Raw genomic sequence first — 20,120 nt, 5'->3', positions numbered from 1 at the left:
AGAAGTGAATACCAGGCAGTTGAGGAAGGTGAGGGATTAAAAGATGTTGGATCTTCTACAAAGTGAGTGTTTTCACAGTTGCTCTTTACTGAGGATACAGTTCTTTTGGGGGATTCTGGAGACAAGTTGTAAATGTTGGTGTATGAATTTGGGAATGTATGTAAAAATGAAAATTAAAAGTGAGCATAATGAAGAGCAAGGTGACAAGGATAACAAAAAAATAATCTAGGCAATGAAAGATTGAATATCAAATTTGATGGAGAGAGAGTATGGAGGATGTGGATGTGTTTAGATTTTTGAGAGAGGACATATCATCAGATGGGTCTATGAAAGATGAGGCGAACCATAGAACAGATGACAGGGAAAAACTGATTGTGTGTTGAAGTATGTATCTAGAAAAGTAAGAAGTTTATCGATGGAAGCAAAAAAAAACAAAAAAAGGGAATGTACCAGTGTATATGGGTGTGAACCATGCGTTTTGAATCCTGCAGCAAGGAGGCTGGAGTCAGCGGAGATATCATATTTGAGAGTAATGTGTGGTGTGAATATCATACAGTGAATTCAGAGCGTAGAAATTACAAGGCGATATGGGGTCACCAAGGGTATAATTCAGAGAGCAGAGGAGTTGATGAGGTGATTTGGACATGTAGAGAGGATGGAGAGGGATGGGATGACAAAGATAGTGTAGGTCTGGGGTGGATGGTAGGGGGATAGGAGTCAACCCAGTAATAGTTGAAGGGGGTAAAAGAGGCCGAGTTTTAGGGGCTTGATTATTCAGCAGGCTTATGGGAGCATGTTAAACAGAAATGAATGGCTTCAAGTGGTTGCCAATGATTATACTGTTGGAGTGGGCTGACTTCACAGGTTAGATTGCCCTCCAGTTGCAACATCACCCCTGCAGAGTGTGGGTGCTGTGTACATACATACAAACACACACATGTACATATGTACACACTTATAAACTCAAGATAAGTCATAATGAATGGCTGCCAATAAACCAAAAAAAAATGGATGCGATCTTGAACTAAGGATGCCAAGCCCATGATGATTCTTTTCAAATTGCTTGTTCTCTCTAGGCTGGAATATTGCTGTACATTAACTGCCCCCTTCAAGGCAGGCAAAATTGCTCACCTGGAGAGTGTACAAAGAACTTTCATGGTACACATAATTGCGATAAAGCTCCTAAATTACTGGGCCCTTGATTTGTATTCCCTGGAATGCAGGCAAGAACGATACGTGATAATATTCACTTTGAAAATCCTAGAGGAATTAGTACCAAACTTGCACACGAAAATCACTCTCTATGAAAGCAAAAGACTCAGCAGGAGATGCAACATTCCCCCACTGAAAAGCAGGGATGCCACGAGTACACTGAGAGACAACACAGTAAGTGTCCAGGGCCCAAGACTTGTCAACTGCCTCCCAGCATACCTAAAGGGGGATTACCAAGAGACCCCTGGCTGTCTTCAAGAAGGCATTGGACAAGCATCTAAAGTCAGTACCTGACCAGCTGGGCTGTGGTTCGTACATCAGTTTGCATGCAGCCAGCAGTAACAGCCTGGTTGATCAAACCCTGATCCACCATGAGGCTGACCTCAGACTGAGCTGCAGGGGCGCTGACCCCCGAAACTCTCTCCAGGTAAACTCCAGTTAATCCATTGTCCGTGCACATAGCAGGTTTAACACTGTAACTGCTCAACCAGAGCTTACAATACAATGATTGTATGACCAGCACTTCTGTGACATAGTTGTATCAGCAGCACTAGCTGTGACCCTACTATCACACCTCACAGCTCCAGAAGCTTTTATGTTGCATTTATTCTTATACACCTCAGTGTCATGTAGTCCATAAACTTAAAGTCATACTGTGGTGAGTAACTCTCAGTGAATAAACAGAAGAATGGAACTTGATCCAGGTTACATAGCTCTTGTCATATAGTTCCAGTAGAGGATAATAATAATAGTAATAATATTCTTCATTTCTACAAGTACATGATACAAATTATACTGACAATAGCTGACATGAGTGACATACTATATAGTCTCTGATTATGCAGAGCATTTTGGGCGACTTAGGTTAATTTTGTCTCCAGGATGTGACCCACACCAGTCGACTAACACCCAGGTACCTACTAACTACTAGGTGACTAGGGACAGCAAGTATTTTAAGGAAACATGCCCCAATGTTTCCACCCATACTGGGGATTTAACCTCAGACATTAATGTGTGAGCTAAGCACTCTACCAACCGAGCTACCAAATTTGGTTACTTACTTAACTACAGAGCAAGTGGATTGCTTCTAGTCAGTGCATCATCAAATCCAAATTCAGCAAAAGGAATATTGCAGCCATCTTCCTTGCTGAACAAAATACAAACCAGTCTCTCTGATATAGCATTATATTTAGCATTTAATTTAGCCTCTGTGGTAATGGGTAAATTATTATAGCTAGATTTAATAGCTGAGATATTAACTAAATTATTGTCTCAGTGTAGAGGACAAGGGTGCAAGACCTATTGAGGATTGTGAAAGCAAAGAATAATTTTTCTATAATGAATATTTAAATCCTTCACCATTTTCTGGCATAATCTACACAGCTTAATGTTCTGGTCTTCCTCTACTGCTCCCTCTCTCTCATTTATAATAATAATAATAATAATCTTTATTTCTACAAGTACATGATACAACTTATACAGACCATAGCTGACATCAGTGACGTACTCAGTAGAAAACCCCTAGTTATGCAGACCATTTTGGGCAACTTTATGTTTATTCTTTTCTTTATCACTAGCATGCACAACAGTTGTAGAATTACAGAACATATTGATATATCTCCATAATAATTTGAAATTTGATGTATTTGTAAATACTGCCTTGAATAGATATTTTCTTGTTTACTTGTGGCTTCACTTTTAAACAAACATAGACCAATGAGGAGGCAGTGTGGACTGATAAGAGTTGTACATGAATGATATACAGTACTGACAAGATGAAGAATCATACACGTGCAACATCTGGGTACTTTTCTTTGTAGATGTTTCACCATTCAGTGGCTTGATCAATACAGATTCATTATGTCTTTGAATTTGTATTGATAAAGCCACTGGATGGTGAAACATCTACAAAGAAAAGTACCCAGATGTTGCACGTGTCTGATTCTTCACTGATAAGAGTGCCCAAACACAAGGCAAGTGGAAAAGTCTAGTGTGATGAGTGTGGTGTGTCCCGTCACCCAGCTCCTGACCATCATTCTAGCCAAAGGACTCAGAACAGAAGAAACAGGAGATTTATATCACAGTAAGAGACTCTTCAGAATGACTGAAATGGGACACACTGATTGTAACTTTATTTTTCAAAAGCCTTGAAGATATTCTACATTTCTCAAATTCTCTATGCATCTTCAGTGAAGTTGGTATTATCATGGCCATCTTTTGTTGGTTGTACATCATCACTCAGACTAGCTGAGTAAGTTTATTTAGGCACAGGTACACGAAAGTACAATTATCATACATAGTGTAGATTATCTGGGAAACCAAAAATAGTCAAAGTGACTTATTTCCATTGGGGTCCTCGTAAGAATTTTTTTTTTAAGAGAGTTTGGCTTATTTGATCACTGGGTGAAAATCATGATATAGATTTAGAACATATATTTAACATGTACTAATTAAAAGAAGGTTAAGGGGACTCGCAGGATAAATTCAGTATGCTGTTATGGAACAAATAACACTGTATGCGGAGTAGAGTTTAAATTCATTCTGTGTATGTCACTGGTCACATGGCTGTTCCTGCCTTTTAAAACCTAAAATTTATTGACATGAATATTAAGCAACAATGACAAACACAGTAACAATAAGAAAGTAAAGAAACTGGGCCCTGAGTTATGACTCGACCCCTTAAAACATAACTCAGTGAGTTCACGAACAAGTTGGCACCACTTTTGGGAAGTGTATAATGGTTGGCAGCCCTGACATGAGTTGTAATAGTCTTTGTTTTGAATAAATTGGGTAAATATTTGATAAAAAAATAAAAATAAATGATCTAGATTTTTTTGAGCATTGATGAAACATTGTTATTCAAGGCTCTTGAGGCAGTTATTGATGTGTGGAAGGAATGAGTGGACAGGTGTGAGCACTGTACAAATGGTGGAAAACAGAATTTAGTTCTATGTATAATTTTGATGCTTGTAAAACGTTGCTCTTTTTTTTGCCTGTGTTGGTCAGTGAAGTTTTTATTTCTTTAAGGTGTGTTTTATCTTATTAACTTCACTGTCATTCATTATATATACGCAGGTGCGATGCATCCGAGGCTTATATTTGTGTGTGTGTGTCTCTCTCTTTGAAATAAGACTGGCATGGTGAATCATAATGAATCTATTTTTGTCTGGACCAGTTCATAATCCCAATTTATTTTTTTAGTTTATCTTTAAAAATATCTCCCTAGCCATCTCTTTCTCTTTGTATCCTCTCTCTCTTTCTATGTATCTCTCTCTCTTTTTCTTTCTCTTTTTCTTTCTATTTCTCTCTTTTATTTCATAGTGGTTTTACAGGATTAGTTATGAGCTCCTCCTACCTTTCTTTACAAGCTAAGAGCTGTTATCCCCCCTTCCCCTCTCTCTCTTTCTCTCTCTCTCTTCCTCCCTCCCTCCTTCTCTCCCTCCCTTCCTCCCCTTCCCCTTTCCATTATTATTATCTCCTCTCATTTCTTTCCTCAGTTACTCCCTCCCTCTCTTGATTTAATGATTTCAGATTCTATATAAAATTTGCTGGGTTGATTGATCTGGAAACAAAAGAAGTAATCCGTTGGTCATGGAAGTGTCCATTATTGTCATCATCACAGCAAAACAATCTCATCTCCATGCACCACAATCACAATTTCCAGTTATCTGCTGTTACATAACCCACACATAGGAGAGAGAGAGAGGCTTATGAATACATTTTGATCCAACTTGGACCATTTACAAGTCACACTAACACGCGAAGGTGAGGGAGCCAGTATATATAGGAGAGGACAGGGATGGGACAAGGAGAGGAAGAATAAAGTAGTGGTAGTGGTAATACTGGTAGTAGAAGAATTAGTAGTGGTATTACAAAGTTATGGGAGTAGTTTTAGTTTTAGTAGTTTTATCTGCCATTAGTCCATTAAATCAATGGTTCACCGGATACAATATAGCCTTTCCTCACTTAATGACAGAGTTCCGTTCCTAAGAGTAGGTTGGTAAACGAATTCATCGCTAAGTGAGGAGCATACTATAATGGTAGTGAGTTTGTGTTAAACCATCTTTGATATTTTTTGATGTCACCTTTGCCCTATTTATAACATTTCTGGTATATTTTTAAATGTTTATACAGTAGTGTACTGTATATTGTAATAAACATACATTATTTAGGTATGCATACTGGTCAGAGAGCCCATCGTAAGTCCGAGGCATCGGTAAACGAGTATGTTGCCAAGTGAGGAGAGGCTGTATTCCTGGAAAGGGCTAAGCTCATGAGGGTTATTTCTGTATATCAGAAGTGAGAGAGATGGTGGAGGGGGAGGGAAGAGCACTGACAGAAAGGAAACAAACATGCAAACTTCATTAATATATATTGGAGTACATTACATTATACAATTAGGGTAATTGACCTGTATAAAGTACTTTATAGAAAGTCCCCTTATTATGCAGGACATTTCAGGCCCTGATCCACCATGAAGCCTGGTCATGGAACAGGCTGGGGGGTGCTGACCCCCCCAGAACACCCTCCAGGTATAGTTTTAAGGGAAGTCAGTGTTGATGTAACAAACTGGTATCAGTTAAGAACCCATAGTCTGCATCAAACATGGTGCCTTCAGAGAGGAGAAATAATTAAATACTGTTGATAACCACCTTTATGTTATTACGCATTTATTCCACATTCTTTCCTTTTCTTCTCCCATTCTATTTCTCCTTATTTCTTGTTTGCTTTCCTAATCTTCCCCCTCATTCCACCCTCCTTCCTATGGCTTCCTTCCCCATCTCTCTTTTTCATATAATTACAGTATGTATTTTTGTATGTGAGGATTACGCTCTAACTCCTGGGCCTGTCTCGTAATGTATGGGTCACTGACGAGATGTCAACTCTGGCGTATTTACTTTTGAATTCAGTCATGGATTTCCTAACTCATTATATGTCTCTATTACAATAAACTCTGTGATTTAGCAGACTAATATGGAGTACATGGTAGTAGGTAATGGTAATTATGGTGTATAGTGATGAGAGTGTTTGGCTGTGATTGTAACAGCAACAGAAGTCTGCAATCATTGAACGTTGTCCAGTCTTTCTGAATCAGTTGGCCCAGTAGATTGTGTCCTGTTTTTCCAGAGTCTATTAAATTGGGGTATTGTTAAATTGAGGTTTTGCTATTTTCATTTAAAAAAAACCTGTATAATGTGTTATAGCCAAGGTATGCGTTCAGCTTTCATCAGCTTATTCTTATTTTGAAGTCTGTCATGCTAAAAAGAGTCTTGTCTGTACTCCACAATTTTTTGTCATAATCATGTCTCGTCTTGGCCTCTTATCCTCTAGTTGCTCTTGGTCTAGTTCTCAGTTTTTAATTATAGTTCTTGTCCCTTAGTTCTGTACTAGTTTGATAATGTGCCGCCAGACTGTCAATTTATGGACCGAGGTTCAAGCACCTCGTCCACTTTTCTGTTTATTTATTGAAGGTTGTTTATTACAAGTTAATTTGAGTTCATACCTAGGGAATTTTGTCTTCATTTGGTGTTACTCTAAATGCAGGTTCCACACTGGTGTAGCATTTTCAAGAAATGGAGTATGTCATAACTGATGCATAGCACTTTGAGGTACACCTGGCTTAATTAGGTTTCTGAATGTTATTCTTAAATGTGCCAGCTTAGTGTGTGCTGCTGATGGTATGTGTATTTGCGTGCACTTCGAAAGACAGGTTAGCATAATATTCCTTCCTGGATCCTTTTTTGTGTTGGACTCCTTGAGTTGTTCTCTTAGGTGGTACACTGTCTCCTCTCCCCTTTTCTAGTACCCATTTTTTTTTGTTACTTTACACTTACTAGGGTTGAGCGCCAGTTGGTATTTTCTCAGCCATTTCTGTAGCATGTTCCTGCATTTTCTTATTGCTTACAGAAAAGTGCTAAATGCTAAACCTCTATAGGCCATTCAGTGCTATGTCATTCACCTTGTATAAACATTTTATCATGCTGAAATAAACATTATTATTATTATTATTATTATTATTATTATTATTATTTATTTATTATTATTATTATTATTATTATTATTATTATTATTATTATTATTATTATTATTATTATTATTATTATTATTATTATTATTATTATTATTATTATACAGTGCTCCATTACTTTGAAATCATTTACAAAACATTAATAATACCTGCTGATAGATCATTTACATATATGGTACAGACAGGCCCCACTTTACAGTGGTTCACTTTACTGCATTTTGCTAATGCATCAGTGTTCAATTATACCCATTCTTCATTTATTCAGACTTCCTACAATAAATATATTCACTCACTATAAGCTGAAGATGAAAATATTTTAAGGTAAGTAATGTGTGTACTGTTTATGCATTTTTTTGACCTAGATCTATTGCTCACATAATATATGATAGTGTAAACATATTATCAGGCTTTTTGAAAGTGAAAAAAGGCTATATTTCACTTTACAGCTATACGTATTTCACTTTGCTTTGCAGCAGTAACCTGGAACCTAACCTGCTGTATAAGCAGGTTAGGTTCCGGGCTTATGTATACCTTAATACACATGGTCACCTTCAACCAATCAGTCAGTCAATCAATCAGTTTTTATTTCCTTGCAAGATTACATTGAGATTATGAACTTACAAAAATGAATTGCAGTGCAAAGAGCCACTATCATGCCCGGGCATTATGGCCAGACTGAATTTAATGGCTTACAGACTACATTGTACTAAAGAAATTGATCATAGTTTGTTTAAGTTGTACATCTTGTTTATTTATAATACACAGTAATTTTACTCAAATTACAATAATTTCAATAGTAAATATTGAAATTATATTATGGGAATATAACATTGTGAGCTGTTGAAAGTAGTTTACAGTATGAGAATGCTACAATTGGGTAGTAATGTTTTGGGTAGGTATTTATACTACTAGGTAATTTTAATCAATGTATGAATTTTGGGCATCACATTTTGAAGTTTTAAGATTTAGGTAATTGGGAGATTTTTTGGTAAAGTTAAATATTGAGTATGTACTTAGTTTAGGGTGAGTAAGTGGTTTTTGAGAAGAGTCTTAAATTGATGTTCAGACTGGGTTACTTTAGTATTTACTGGTAATGATTTCCAAATTTTGGGGCCCTTTATGTGCTGCATAGAGTTTTTACACAGTGTGATATGGACACAGGATGCATCAAAAAGAGATCTGTGTCTTGTGTTATGGTCGTGTGACCTGTTAAGGTTGGTGAGAAGTTTGAGTGGAGGGTTTATGCTTGAGTGTAGTGTTCTATGTATGTAGTAGGCACATGAGTAAGTATGGATGTTCTTTATGGTGAGCAGTTTTAGACTTCTGGATATTGTTGGAGTATGCTGTCGGGAGTGGGAATTTGTTATCATTCTGACTGCAGCCTTTTGCTGGGTTATTAGTGGCCTTAGGTGATTTAGTGTTGTTGATCCCCATGCACAAATCCCATATGTGAGATAAGGGTAGATGAGTGAATGATACAGTGCAAGGAGAGCTGATTGCAGAACACTAGTACCGTATCTTTGATAGTATGCCTACTGTCTTAGAGATTTTCTTGGAAATTTGTTGTATATGTGTCTGGAATTTGAGGCTACTGTCAAGGTGGATTCCTAGAAATTTTCCCTCTGTGAGTCTTGTGATGGATGATCCATTTAGCCTTATGTTAAGTGGAACATTTGCAGCTCTGTTTCTAAACTGAATGAAATAGGTTTTGTCAGTATTGAGGGTAAGCTTGTTAGTCATCATCCAGGTAGATATTTTCTGCAATTCAACATTAACAGTGTTGGCCAGTATGACTGGGTTTGGGTGAGAGAAGACATATGTAGTGTCATCTGCAAATAATATGGGTTTGAGTAGTTGTGATGCATTTGGTAGGTCATTGATGTAAATGAGAAAGAGGAGTGGGCCGAGGACACTTCCTTGTGGAACACCAACTGTGATTGGTTGAGTGGAAGAGCTTGCTCCATTTGTGTACGCATATTAGCTTCTGTTACTAAGGTATGACTTTAGGTAGTTGAAGGAGTGCCCTCTTATACCATCCAGGTAATAGTGTGCTAATTTAATGTGCAGCAAATCATGGTCGACAGTATCAAAAGCTTTATGTAAATCAATGAAGATTCCCAGCTGGACTTCTTTCTTCTCGAGAGCAGTGTATATTAGTTCTAGCATGTGTATAATAGCATCATTTGTGCTTTTATTATTCCTGAGTCCAAACGACAGGGGTTTAGTATGTTGTGTGAGACAAGGTAGGAATAGATCTGTCTATGAATTATTTTTTCAAAGATTTTAGAGATCAGAGATAAGTTAGAAATTGGTCTATAGTTATTCATGTCCACTTGATCACCTCCTCTGTGGATCGGGGTGACCCCTCGCTATTTTGAGAATTGCTGGAAGGTGGAGGATTTGATGGATTTCTTAAAGTGTTGCAATTATTGGTGACAGTACTGTACTTGTGAAGCTTTTTTGTACATAAAAGGTTGTAAGTTATTTATGTCTCCTGCCTTGTTTTTAAGGGTGTTGATGATGAGCGAGACTTTTGCTGGGTTGGTTGGGGCTAGGAATAGCGTATTCGGGTAGGTGCCCGTGAGGTAGTCTGATGGGCGGGTGTTTGACATTGGGATTTTGCTTGCTAGATTCTTTCCTATGGTGGAGAAAAAAACATTGAATCTGTTTGCTGTTTCAGTTGGTGAGAGTTGCCTCTTACCATAACCTTTGTCACCAGTTTGTGTAACAGTCAGTCTTCTGTGTGTTGTATGTTGTAGATGTTAATGTCTAGAGCAAACCAAAGTGTCATTATAAGTTTCTTTCTCCATTGTGTGGGTTATTTGTGTTATACTGTAGATATTTTGTCAGTCTAGGAATATTCAGTCCTATCGTGTTTCTCCTTTTTCTTGATCTCTGCGAGTCTGTCATGAGTCCCTGTTAATGAGGCATGATTCGTCATTCTTAAAACATGCCGGTGTTGTGTAATAAAGTCTTTTTTCAGTGTTTCAGAGATAATCATTATTGTCAAGAATAATAACTGGTTGAACAAATGTTAAAAGACTTCTGGAGAGCCTTTAAAATATTAGTTGTGTGTATGTATGCTTTACATAAGCTAGCTTACAGAGTTTCTGAGGCTATGAAAACTCAACATGAGCATATGTTGAGTTTGTTTGTTCTTGTGTACATATATAAGTAATTCAGGAAGTTGTTAATTGTTCACAGGTCAAACTTAATTCATTTATTATGATTAGTCTGCTCGAAATGCTCCGGCATGATTGTGACTTTCTTTGTACTTAACCAATCAAAATTGTAATCACACATTGTGAACACTGCAGAGAAATAAAATCTTCATCTTTTAACTACATGGCACAAAATGAGACATACTTGACCTCAGTATATTTCTCAGTTAATTTTTTTTTATATTGTACTGCAGTGACAGACTATTTTGCTAAAATATTTCACAGTAAAGTAATAGACAAAAAATAAAACATTTTAATTTTGTGTTTATACAGTCAGTCCACAAATTCCCAGGAGGTATGTATCTAATTCACTAAATTCAATCATCTGATGTGTTACCAGTGTATTACCCACAAATGGATTATATTTGTTGCATTTGTTGTGGCAGCTATTTTCCTGGGGGGCTTGATGCACATATCAAATAAAAAAAATAAAAACTTTATTTCTTTACAAAGGTTACAATGTGTGTTTACATTTCATAATTTGGTTGGTACAAAGAAAGCCACCATCATGCCGAGGCATTTCGGGCAGACTTAACCTAATACTTAAAGACTAATACTTAAGTCTAGACAGATGAAGAGTGGTAGATTACAAATACATTCAGTATTTTACTCAATTATTATTATGAAGTAGTACAATTTATGATACAAATATACATTTTTTAAGTTTGTAATTAAGTTTGTTTATTATTAATACATGTGTATGAGGCATAGGATGTCATTCAGAATGTGCTCAATGGAATAGAAATAATTATAGGTTAATGTTTGTTTCATAATGTTGAGTGAGGTGCCCGGGTATAAAAAGATCTGAGATGTGTGAGTGGTGCTGACAAGAACATAAATAAAGGAGACCTTAATTCGAGTGATGAAAGACTAAAATAAAATCAAACATGATCTTTGTATTTCCATGAAGTACAATGTGAAGTACAGGGTTTTACAATGATGACTTATAGAGAGAAGCCCCTACTTGTGAAATGCAAATCATCTAGATATCAAGGCATATTTCCACATATTCTTGCAAATAATTCAAAGTCTAAAAGTCAAGCAGGTCACAACAAAGTGACTAACTAGCCCATGGGTAACCAACACCACCTTCACATACTGTAATACAAATATAAAAACATGCCTGTGAGAAACAATACAGAATGCGATTAACATATATGGAAAGTATAGTTTATAAATAATGCAAATAAATTACAAAATTCCATATATGTAACAAGTATTTTGCTAGTTTTTTAAACAGAACAAAATGCAGAATTATGGACTTTTATTCATTTGTTTGATAATTGTATAGCGTTTGTCCAGAATTGCCGAAATCTGTTAATGAGAGGTCCGTTAGTGAGAGGTTTTACTGAAGTCATATATTGTTTATTAATGCATCCACGAATAAGTAGTTTTTATGCAAATAACAATACTGCAACTAGCCAGAGGTCAAGCCCCCAATACTTTAGCATGCCTCCCAAGAAGCCTACCAAATTCTGAGATGCCTTAGTTCACTCGGCCATCAGTGCTTCAAACATCAGGTACCCAGCACTGGTGAAACATTAAGCAGGTTTCCTTACACCTACTGCTCCTATTCACCTAGCAGCAAGTAGGTGCTGTACTTGGGGTGTTAGTTGACTGTTGTGGGTCACATCATGAGGGATAAGATTACAGAATCCCAATGTAAGTAAACCTACAGTCCCTGATGATGCATGGACTTTACTGGGTCATCTTTGGTGGCTAACTCTCTGGGTTAAAAATACCAAAGAAAATCTTACCTCATCATTAGTAAGACCATCAAAATAAAGTGGCTGGAACAGTTCATAGCTATCCCACAGTTAAGCTTCCCCTCCAAATTGTGGGTAGGTTGGTACCAGTGAAAAAGATACAGTTGCAAAGAGGAACTTTTGGTTTTAAAGTGGAACAGAGAGAAACTTTTAGTTGCAAAGTGTAATAAAGAGGAACTTTTAGTTGCAAAGTGAAACAAAGTAGAACTTTTAGTTGCAAAAGTGGAACAAAGAAGAACTTTTAGTTGCAAAGTATAATAATATAATAATACAGTAGACCGTCATTTAACACTGTAGCTACGTTCCTGAAAACGCCGTGTTAGGCAAAACCATGTTAGACAAACTGAAGATTTTATGGGAAAATAGGGTTACGTTCCTGGGAGCCCCCAAAAAGCCAGGCAACTTTTTTTTTAGACCAACAGATCTTACAAAAATGAATATGTAATTGTAGTTCATTGTCATGATGTATTATGTTGTTTTTACTGCATAAAATTACAAATACAACAGAAATAATAGTATTTTTTACCTTAAATTGTGGGTGCTGGTGTTTGTGGATGATTGTGGAGAGAGTGGAGAGTTATGTTGTGGCCCTACTGGGCTGAGGTGGATGGTAGAGGCACTAGTACTGAAGTCGATGGATGTACTGGAGTGTGCATAAATTCTGTTAGGGATTTCTGTTGTATTTTACCCTACAGTACATTATATAATTTATGGTAAGGCATCAGCTGCTCTAGACACCGTTTCAGGGTCCTCTTCAGTGAAAAAGTCTAACTTTAAGTCATTCAATAAGTCAGTCAAGTCATTCAGTCAAGTCAGTCAGTAAGCCAGTCAGTCAAGTTAGTAAGTCAGTCAGTCAGTCAGTCAAGTTAGTAAGTCATTGTCAAGTCAGTAAGTCAGTCAAGTCATTCATTCAGTAAGTCATTCGGTCAGTCAAGTCAGTCAGTAAGTCAGTCAGTCAAGTCAGTCAGTGAGTCATCACACAAACTCATATTTATCTCATTCTTTTTGTGTACAAAATAATGCTTCATTCCAGCTACAGGCTCGAATGAAGCGTCTAATGTCTCTATTTTCTTCGTTAATTCTAAGAATTAAATGCTTAAACCTCTTCTTGCAGCTTTCAGCAACACTTGTTTGCCTACTGGGTGCCATGATTGCTTGGCAGATTTAAGATATAGCAATTAATATGTATCTAAACAAACACAGCGAGCTACTGGCACAGGTTCGTCCAACACACGTATGAATCAAACTGAAGGCTGGGAGGGTGGTGGGGGTGGCTCATGCTGCTGGGGGATGGTGGTAGCCCATTCTGCCCTGCGGGCAAACGCGCGCTCAAAATTTTTCCCCCCCCCACAACTGTGTTAAATTAATTTTGCGAAGTGTTAAACAAAAATATGCTGCAATTTTTCAGTTGTGCTATAACCAAAATGTGCCAGGCAAAACTGTGTTAAATGACAGTCTACTGTATCCTTATTTCTACAAGTAGTTGTACAAGGTATACAGGCCTAGCTGACATCAGTTGTATACTACTGAGCACTTCAGGCAAATTAGGTCAATTTTGTCCCAGAATGTGACCCACACCAGTCAACTAACACCCAGGTACCAATTTTACTGATGGGGAACATAGACAACTGGTGTAAGGAAATTCCCAATGTTTCTACCCTCGCCAGGAATCGAACCCGGACACTCACCGTGTGAAGCAAGAGCTTTAGCCATCAGGCCACTGGGCACTGTGGAACAAAGAGGACCTTTTAGTTGCAAAGTGGAACAAAGAGGAACTTTTAGTTGCAAAATGGAACAAAGAGGAACTTTTAGTTGCAAAGTGGAACAAAAAGGAACTTTTAGTTGCAAAGTGGAACATAGAGGAACTTTTAGTTGCAAAGTAGAACAAAGAAGAACTTTTAGTTACAAAGTGAAATGCATTTGCTCAATTTCCACAGGCAGAATATCTCAGTAAAGTTCCTCTCTTCAATTGTGTCTTTTTCACACGCTGGTTTCATTCCAGTTGTCTCGTATGAGGTTCGAACTGTGAACCCATATTATTTTCTTATACGTAATAGTACTGTATATACAGGTTTCTTTTTCTTTATGTAGGTTTGTTTTACGTGAATTTGTTTTTATATAATGTCCTGTGTCTGTTGGTATGTGCGATATATATTAGCAACATGTAGTTAGTGAGGCTCACAAAGTGTATTAAAGATTGAGCTTAATACAGCTAATGTATTAGGCTTAATACAGGGTGACCCAATAAAAAGAAGAAACATAAGTTTTTCTTGTTTTTACATTTTGTAATGTATACAGGAGTAGGGGTTACTAGCCCCTTGTTCCCTGCATTTTAGTCGCCTCGTATGACATGCATGGCTTACGGAGGAAGGATTCTTCTCTACTTCCTTCTTTCATTATTATTATTACATTATATTTAGATGAAGTCCTTTACCCATGCGAGTCATTTACCCAGGGACACCTGTAGTACAGTGCTGTACTATTCTGTACTTGATATAAGCAGTATTAATGATTTATTTTACTGTATTCACAAGTATAAACGTAGAGGTGCAAAGAATTTTGTATCTAATTGTTTTTTAAACATTTTCTTTGGTGTGCAGCATCCATCATGGCAATGGGGAGTGGCGGCACAGGCGTCAACACCATCAAGATGGAGAACCCAACATATTACACAACTTATACGTCCCCCGTACCTGACCACACACTCATGGCTGGCGCATACAGCACCTACATGGAGCGAGCTGACAGTATGACTCTTTTGTTTTCACATTCTAATACTTGCCTGTCTTCAGACATAATTATTCTAATACTATTAAGTTTAGCCAGAAGGCAAGTCATTAGTGTTGGTATTTTGAGGCCATAAATGACTCAGTTATGATTGTGACTAGATAGAGGCACTTCTCACTTAACAACTGAGCTCCAAGAGTAGTAAGACTCTTGAAACTTGTCAAACGTAAGGTATATTTTCTCTTCTTCCTCTTCCAAGTGCCGCTGTGCTTTCAACTATTAAATCTTCATTAGTTAACTCTCTCTCAACATATTCCACTAATTCTTCAGTATGTTCCACTTTGACCGACTGGTTGGAAAGCTGGTCGTAAGTCCATGCGGTCATTAACCCTTAAACGGTCCAAACATATATATACTTTCTCTTGCGCAGCGCCCCGAATGTTTTGAAAAAAAAAAAATTATAGGAAATAAGAGCACATTTTTTTAAGTGTTTTAGAATACAAAAAAATTAGGGTCAGTACTTACCTAGATATGAGGCCGAGAAGTTGGCACTGGATGCTCACCTGACAGCAACATGGAGTCCTGCAACTTGCAGAAGTGTTGCCAATATACCTTTTTTTCTATTTTTCATATTATTTTATATAATTTTTATGTTCTGATAATTACAATTTATACTAATTCTTGTCATTTCATAGCCAATCTTTGTTCTGACACTAGTATTAAGTACTGAAATTGTACTCAGATTGTCACAAACACACTGACAGGTGGACATTTACACCTGCCTTGGTCATTTACTATTGTCTTGGAATATATACAAAGTATTTATATGTCCCAGCAATGTTTTGGATATGTGGAAGTATATAATAATAATGAGGAGGAGGAGGAGAAGGAGGAGTAGAAGAATACATAATAATAATAATAATAGATAATAACAAGTTCCCTTGAAGCACGAAAAACAAAGTCCACCCCTGACAGTGACATGATAAGATAAGATAACATTTGATAAGAGCTGAGGTTTGATGAGCATACACCAGGGTGCAGTAATAACACTTGATAAGAAAAGATTAGAGGTGACATTTGATGAGCATCCGCCCTGGCTTGTTTTTGCTGGTACACAAACATGTCTGTCTGTCTATTTGTCTGTTTGTCAAGCTCCTTGTCTATCTGTCTAGCTCTCTGTCTCAGAGAGTCACAAGACTGCGTCATCACGTTTACTCAGATCTTCAAGCAGAGTATAGCACTTTGTCTGGATTTTTTGGGTTATCCTAGGTAATTTACACTATGTATACTTGTATTTATGTGTACCTGTGAGACAGAGATAGACAGAGACAGATTGAAAGAGATAGAGACAGATAGACAGAGACAGATAGACAGAGGTAGACAGAGACAGAGATAGACAGAGACAGATAGAGGTAGACAGAAACAGAGATAGACAGAGATCGACAGACTCTAAACTTGGGGTTAACATCACTTTCCTTTTAAAAGGGGAGTGTTAATATGACCTTACATCAGTGAATCCTTGGTGTTTGCCGCACTGTTTGCTCGAGCTGGCGCTCAATTTAACTGGCGCTCCCACAAGGTACTAAGTGGTCCCAGATTTTTTTAATATGTGCACACCGAATGTGTTAATTAAGACCCATTCTATGCTGACCAGGCATCTCAGAGCAATTGTGCCAAATTTGGAGGCAGGAAAATTAAAATGTATAGTATATACGTTTGGGGCGCTACGCGTAAGAACGTATATTATCGTTTGGACCGTTTATGGGTTAAACTAGTAGGTTGTTAAGTGAAGAGAGTCTGTATAAACATGTAAATACTTTATTACCACTCTAATTTGTTCAGCTATCAAAACTTTGTGCTCCAGTCCCTGGATCCATTATATACCTCTGTAATGTTGAGGTACAGTTCTTGGACCTATAATGTGCTTCTATAGTGTTGAGGTACAGTCCCTTGACCCATTATGTGCCTCTGTAATATTGAGGTACAGTCCCTGGTCCATCAGTAACAGACCTTGGTACTGTAATACTACAGTGCCTTATTCTGCATGTAAGATGTTACCCTTCATTCATGTTTGTATCTTTAGCATTTGAGATTTTATCCTTAATGTTGTGATAATGATAATAATTTGTTTATGGCCAAAATGGACAGGCAATATGCCATATGTAATATGCTCATGTCCGAGCAAAAGCATTTCTGAAGAATGCAGAATGTGCAAATTAAATTACCAATAATGTATTGTTTACTGTAATTTTTTAACTTAACCATTGTGTAAAATGCATTGTAAACATCAGAGGTATTAATCTGTGGCGTCCACTTGCAGGTCCACTTTCTCTGGGACGAACACATGACCCACATTCTCCACTGGAACCTCGTAGCAAGAGGGTCCGGCGTCTAAGTTCAGAGGAGGACACTCTGGATAAAGCAGAGTTGGCCTACTACACACAGTCTCCAGCATCTCTCTCGTCTCACACATCTCCGTGGCACTCTGATATCGACCATGGTGGGTTGGTGGCTCCCTCTGCAGCCTCAGCGTCCGCAGCAGCAGCAGCCGCGTCTAGCACCTTCCTCCACCCTCACACCCCCCCTCACCACACCTCGCAACACACCCTCGGTACTCGCTCTTCCTCTCTCTCGCTATCTTCTGGCTCGGACACCTGTCTTAAGTCGCATGTCTTCCATATTTACAGTAAAATCAATTTTTTTAGAGTAAGCATCAAAACACTGTTACAGAAATTTTTATCTCATATTGTCAGACCTTTTATAGAAAGTCACTTTAATGTGAAATTTAAGAAAAATTATTTATAAAATTTTTACCATAGTTGCATTCATTGTGGCATGATATATGAAAGCAAGACAGGTGTTGCTCTCTACTTTCCTGTTCTCTGGAACTGACTTTAATCTAGCACTACCTTTAAAACCTTGATATTTCTCGTGCCTTTTTCTAGGTATGATACAGTCTTCCCTTTCTCATCTCTCTGTCTGCATATGAGATCAAATTCAGAGTAATTTAAATGCGACAAGTATATTCTGTACAAGCTAAGATAATATCAGAATTTATTCATAAAATGCACAGCACTTATTTTTTATTGATTATCTGTATAATAAAAAACATTAAAATCCTAAATAATAGGAAATATAATTTCATGGGTGCAAAACATATTCTCTGTTTTGTCACTTTTGTCAAGTTACATTGATTACAGAAGGGGCATTACACCCCCTGCCACTAATAAAGTGACTGACCATGGAAGGGGGGATTACACACCCTGCCACTAATAAAGTAACTGATTGTGGAAGGGGGGATTACACACCCTGCCACTAATAAAGTGAATGACCATGGAAGGGGAATTACGCACCCTTTCTCTAATATAGTGAATGACCATGGAAGGGGGATTACACACCCTTCCTCTAATAAAGTGAATGACCATGGAAGGGGATTACACACCCTGCTTCTAATAAACTGAATGACTGTGGAAAGGGAAATTGCACCCCCTGCCACTGATAAAGTGACTATGACCATACAAAAGAAAGCAGATTTCAAATCTTTCATTTGTGGTAATTACAGTCCTAAGAGGAAGGGGATTACAAACAACATTTTCGATCACACATGGTGTACCATCTTAACACTCTTTAGTTGGCAGTGGAGCGAGATTAAAAAAATATAAGGAATTTCAGTCACTTGAAATATGTCCAGGACTTGGTTGACATGTAGAAAAATGGTCACATCAACTCCAAGTTGAAGGACTGATTACCTCAAAAGCATTTCTGATCTTTGCCATTCTTCTTCACAGTGGACTGAAGAAGCCACTGTATGGCAAAACAGCTCCACAATAAAGATACCCAAATGTTGCACATGTGTCTAATTTATCACCATATTCTTATATACTGTATCAGGAATATGTGAAAGAGTCTAATTCCTCAAAGAATCCTAAACTAAGACACTAAAAATACAATACACTCATCTTGTGAAGGAATATTCTTGTTGACATTTAAACACTCTGCATTTTGTCGATACCTTTTTCAAGAACGCATTTCTATTATTGGCTTGAAGTACAAGTACATGTGAGCTCAGCATTACAGTAGGACATTACATTATTAGTTCTAGAACATTGAGAATGGATTGTATGACTAGAAGTTAGCTTTAACTTAGAGTAAGTTTGCTTGTATCTATAACTGTAAAACTAGGAGGAGTCAGTGACTGTAAGATATGTTTCCAAATGTATTTTCAAGAAACATCTCTTGCTGATAGTATTGCGTCCCATCTAGAAATTAATATTCTCGAGATTAAGTGGCAACATTTTACTCAATAATACTGCACTAATATAATTAAGTTACCATATTTAAGTATTAAAGAAAATAACTTGTTTTAAATAAAGGTTTTACTTTATAAAGATCACTAAGTTCGCTGTGCTATATAAAATATTTCAGCAGATATTTATTACAGATTAAGGTACGTATAACCAAAGTACATTAAACATTGTTATGGCATATACGTATTGAGAATACAACACGTAGTTTTTATCAGCAAATAGAGTGGTACGTAATTAAGAAGACCAATGCTAAATTAAATATTTGCCAATAATGAGAATGTTCTCTACTTCTCTCCCCATTCAACTGTCCTGGTCTTTTGCCACCTCTGAAGTGTCCATGAGAGTTTTCCATTATTTGGTGTTTTAAAAAGTCGTGTGTATTAACGCTCATTTCTGAATTGTTTACATTTTTTGGGACTAATGCAGCTCATGATAAGGTGTACCCATAAATTATACAGATGCTCCTTGCTTTATGATGGTTCGACTTACAATGTTTCAGCTTTACAATGGTGCGATAAAACTGTAAAAAAATTTTGTGTTGTACAGTTCAGTACATTTATTGATAGGATAGACTTGTATTGATTTATTGACTTTTCAACACTGGTATTAGTTAGTTACAGTAATTATCTGTTTATTTACTTATTCAGTGACTTTATTTATTCATGATATATTTGTATTTGACTTAGAGTATTTTCAATTTACGACGGGTTCATCGGAATAGAACCCCATCGCAAGTCGAGGAGCAACTTTTAACATTTTACTACAGTTAAATACTAGTATCGGGCTAGAAACCTCTTCTCCTGTATAAATTACTAACTTTAAAAAGAAAAACTTTCATTTTGGGTGACCCAAAAAGAAA

General features: G+C 37.1%; 1 protein-coding gene across 7 annotated transcripts in view; it reads left to right on the top strand.

Moving 5' to 3' along the window:
* NfI (Nuclear factor I) overlaps window positions 1-20,120 on the top strand; it is a 547,854-nt gene that overhangs the window by 478,032 nt on the left and 49,702 nt on the right. For 5 of the 7 annotated variants that reach the window (XM_070098949.1, XM_070098960.1, XM_070098954.1 and 2 more), the window contains 2 exons: window positions 14,828-14,974; window positions 17,275-17,565. In XM_070098949.1, the coding sequence (XP_069955050.1) occupies window positions 14,828-14,974; window positions 17,275-17,565 (438 nt within the window). The remainder of the gene's footprint in view (window positions 1-14,827; window positions 14,975-17,274; window positions 17,566-20,120) is intronic. The other 2 variants (XM_070098972.1, XM_070098959.1) reach the window with 1 other exon arrangement.

This window comes from Cherax quadricarinatus, chromosome 5, assembly GCF_038502225.1.
Source record: "Cherax quadricarinatus isolate ZL_2023a chromosome 5, ASM3850222v1, whole genome shotgun sequence".
Taxonomy (NCBI): Eukaryota; Metazoa; Arthropoda; class Malacostraca; order Decapoda; family Parastacidae; genus Cherax; species Cherax quadricarinatus.
This window is presented reverse-complemented; position numbering and strand designations above follow the sequence as displayed.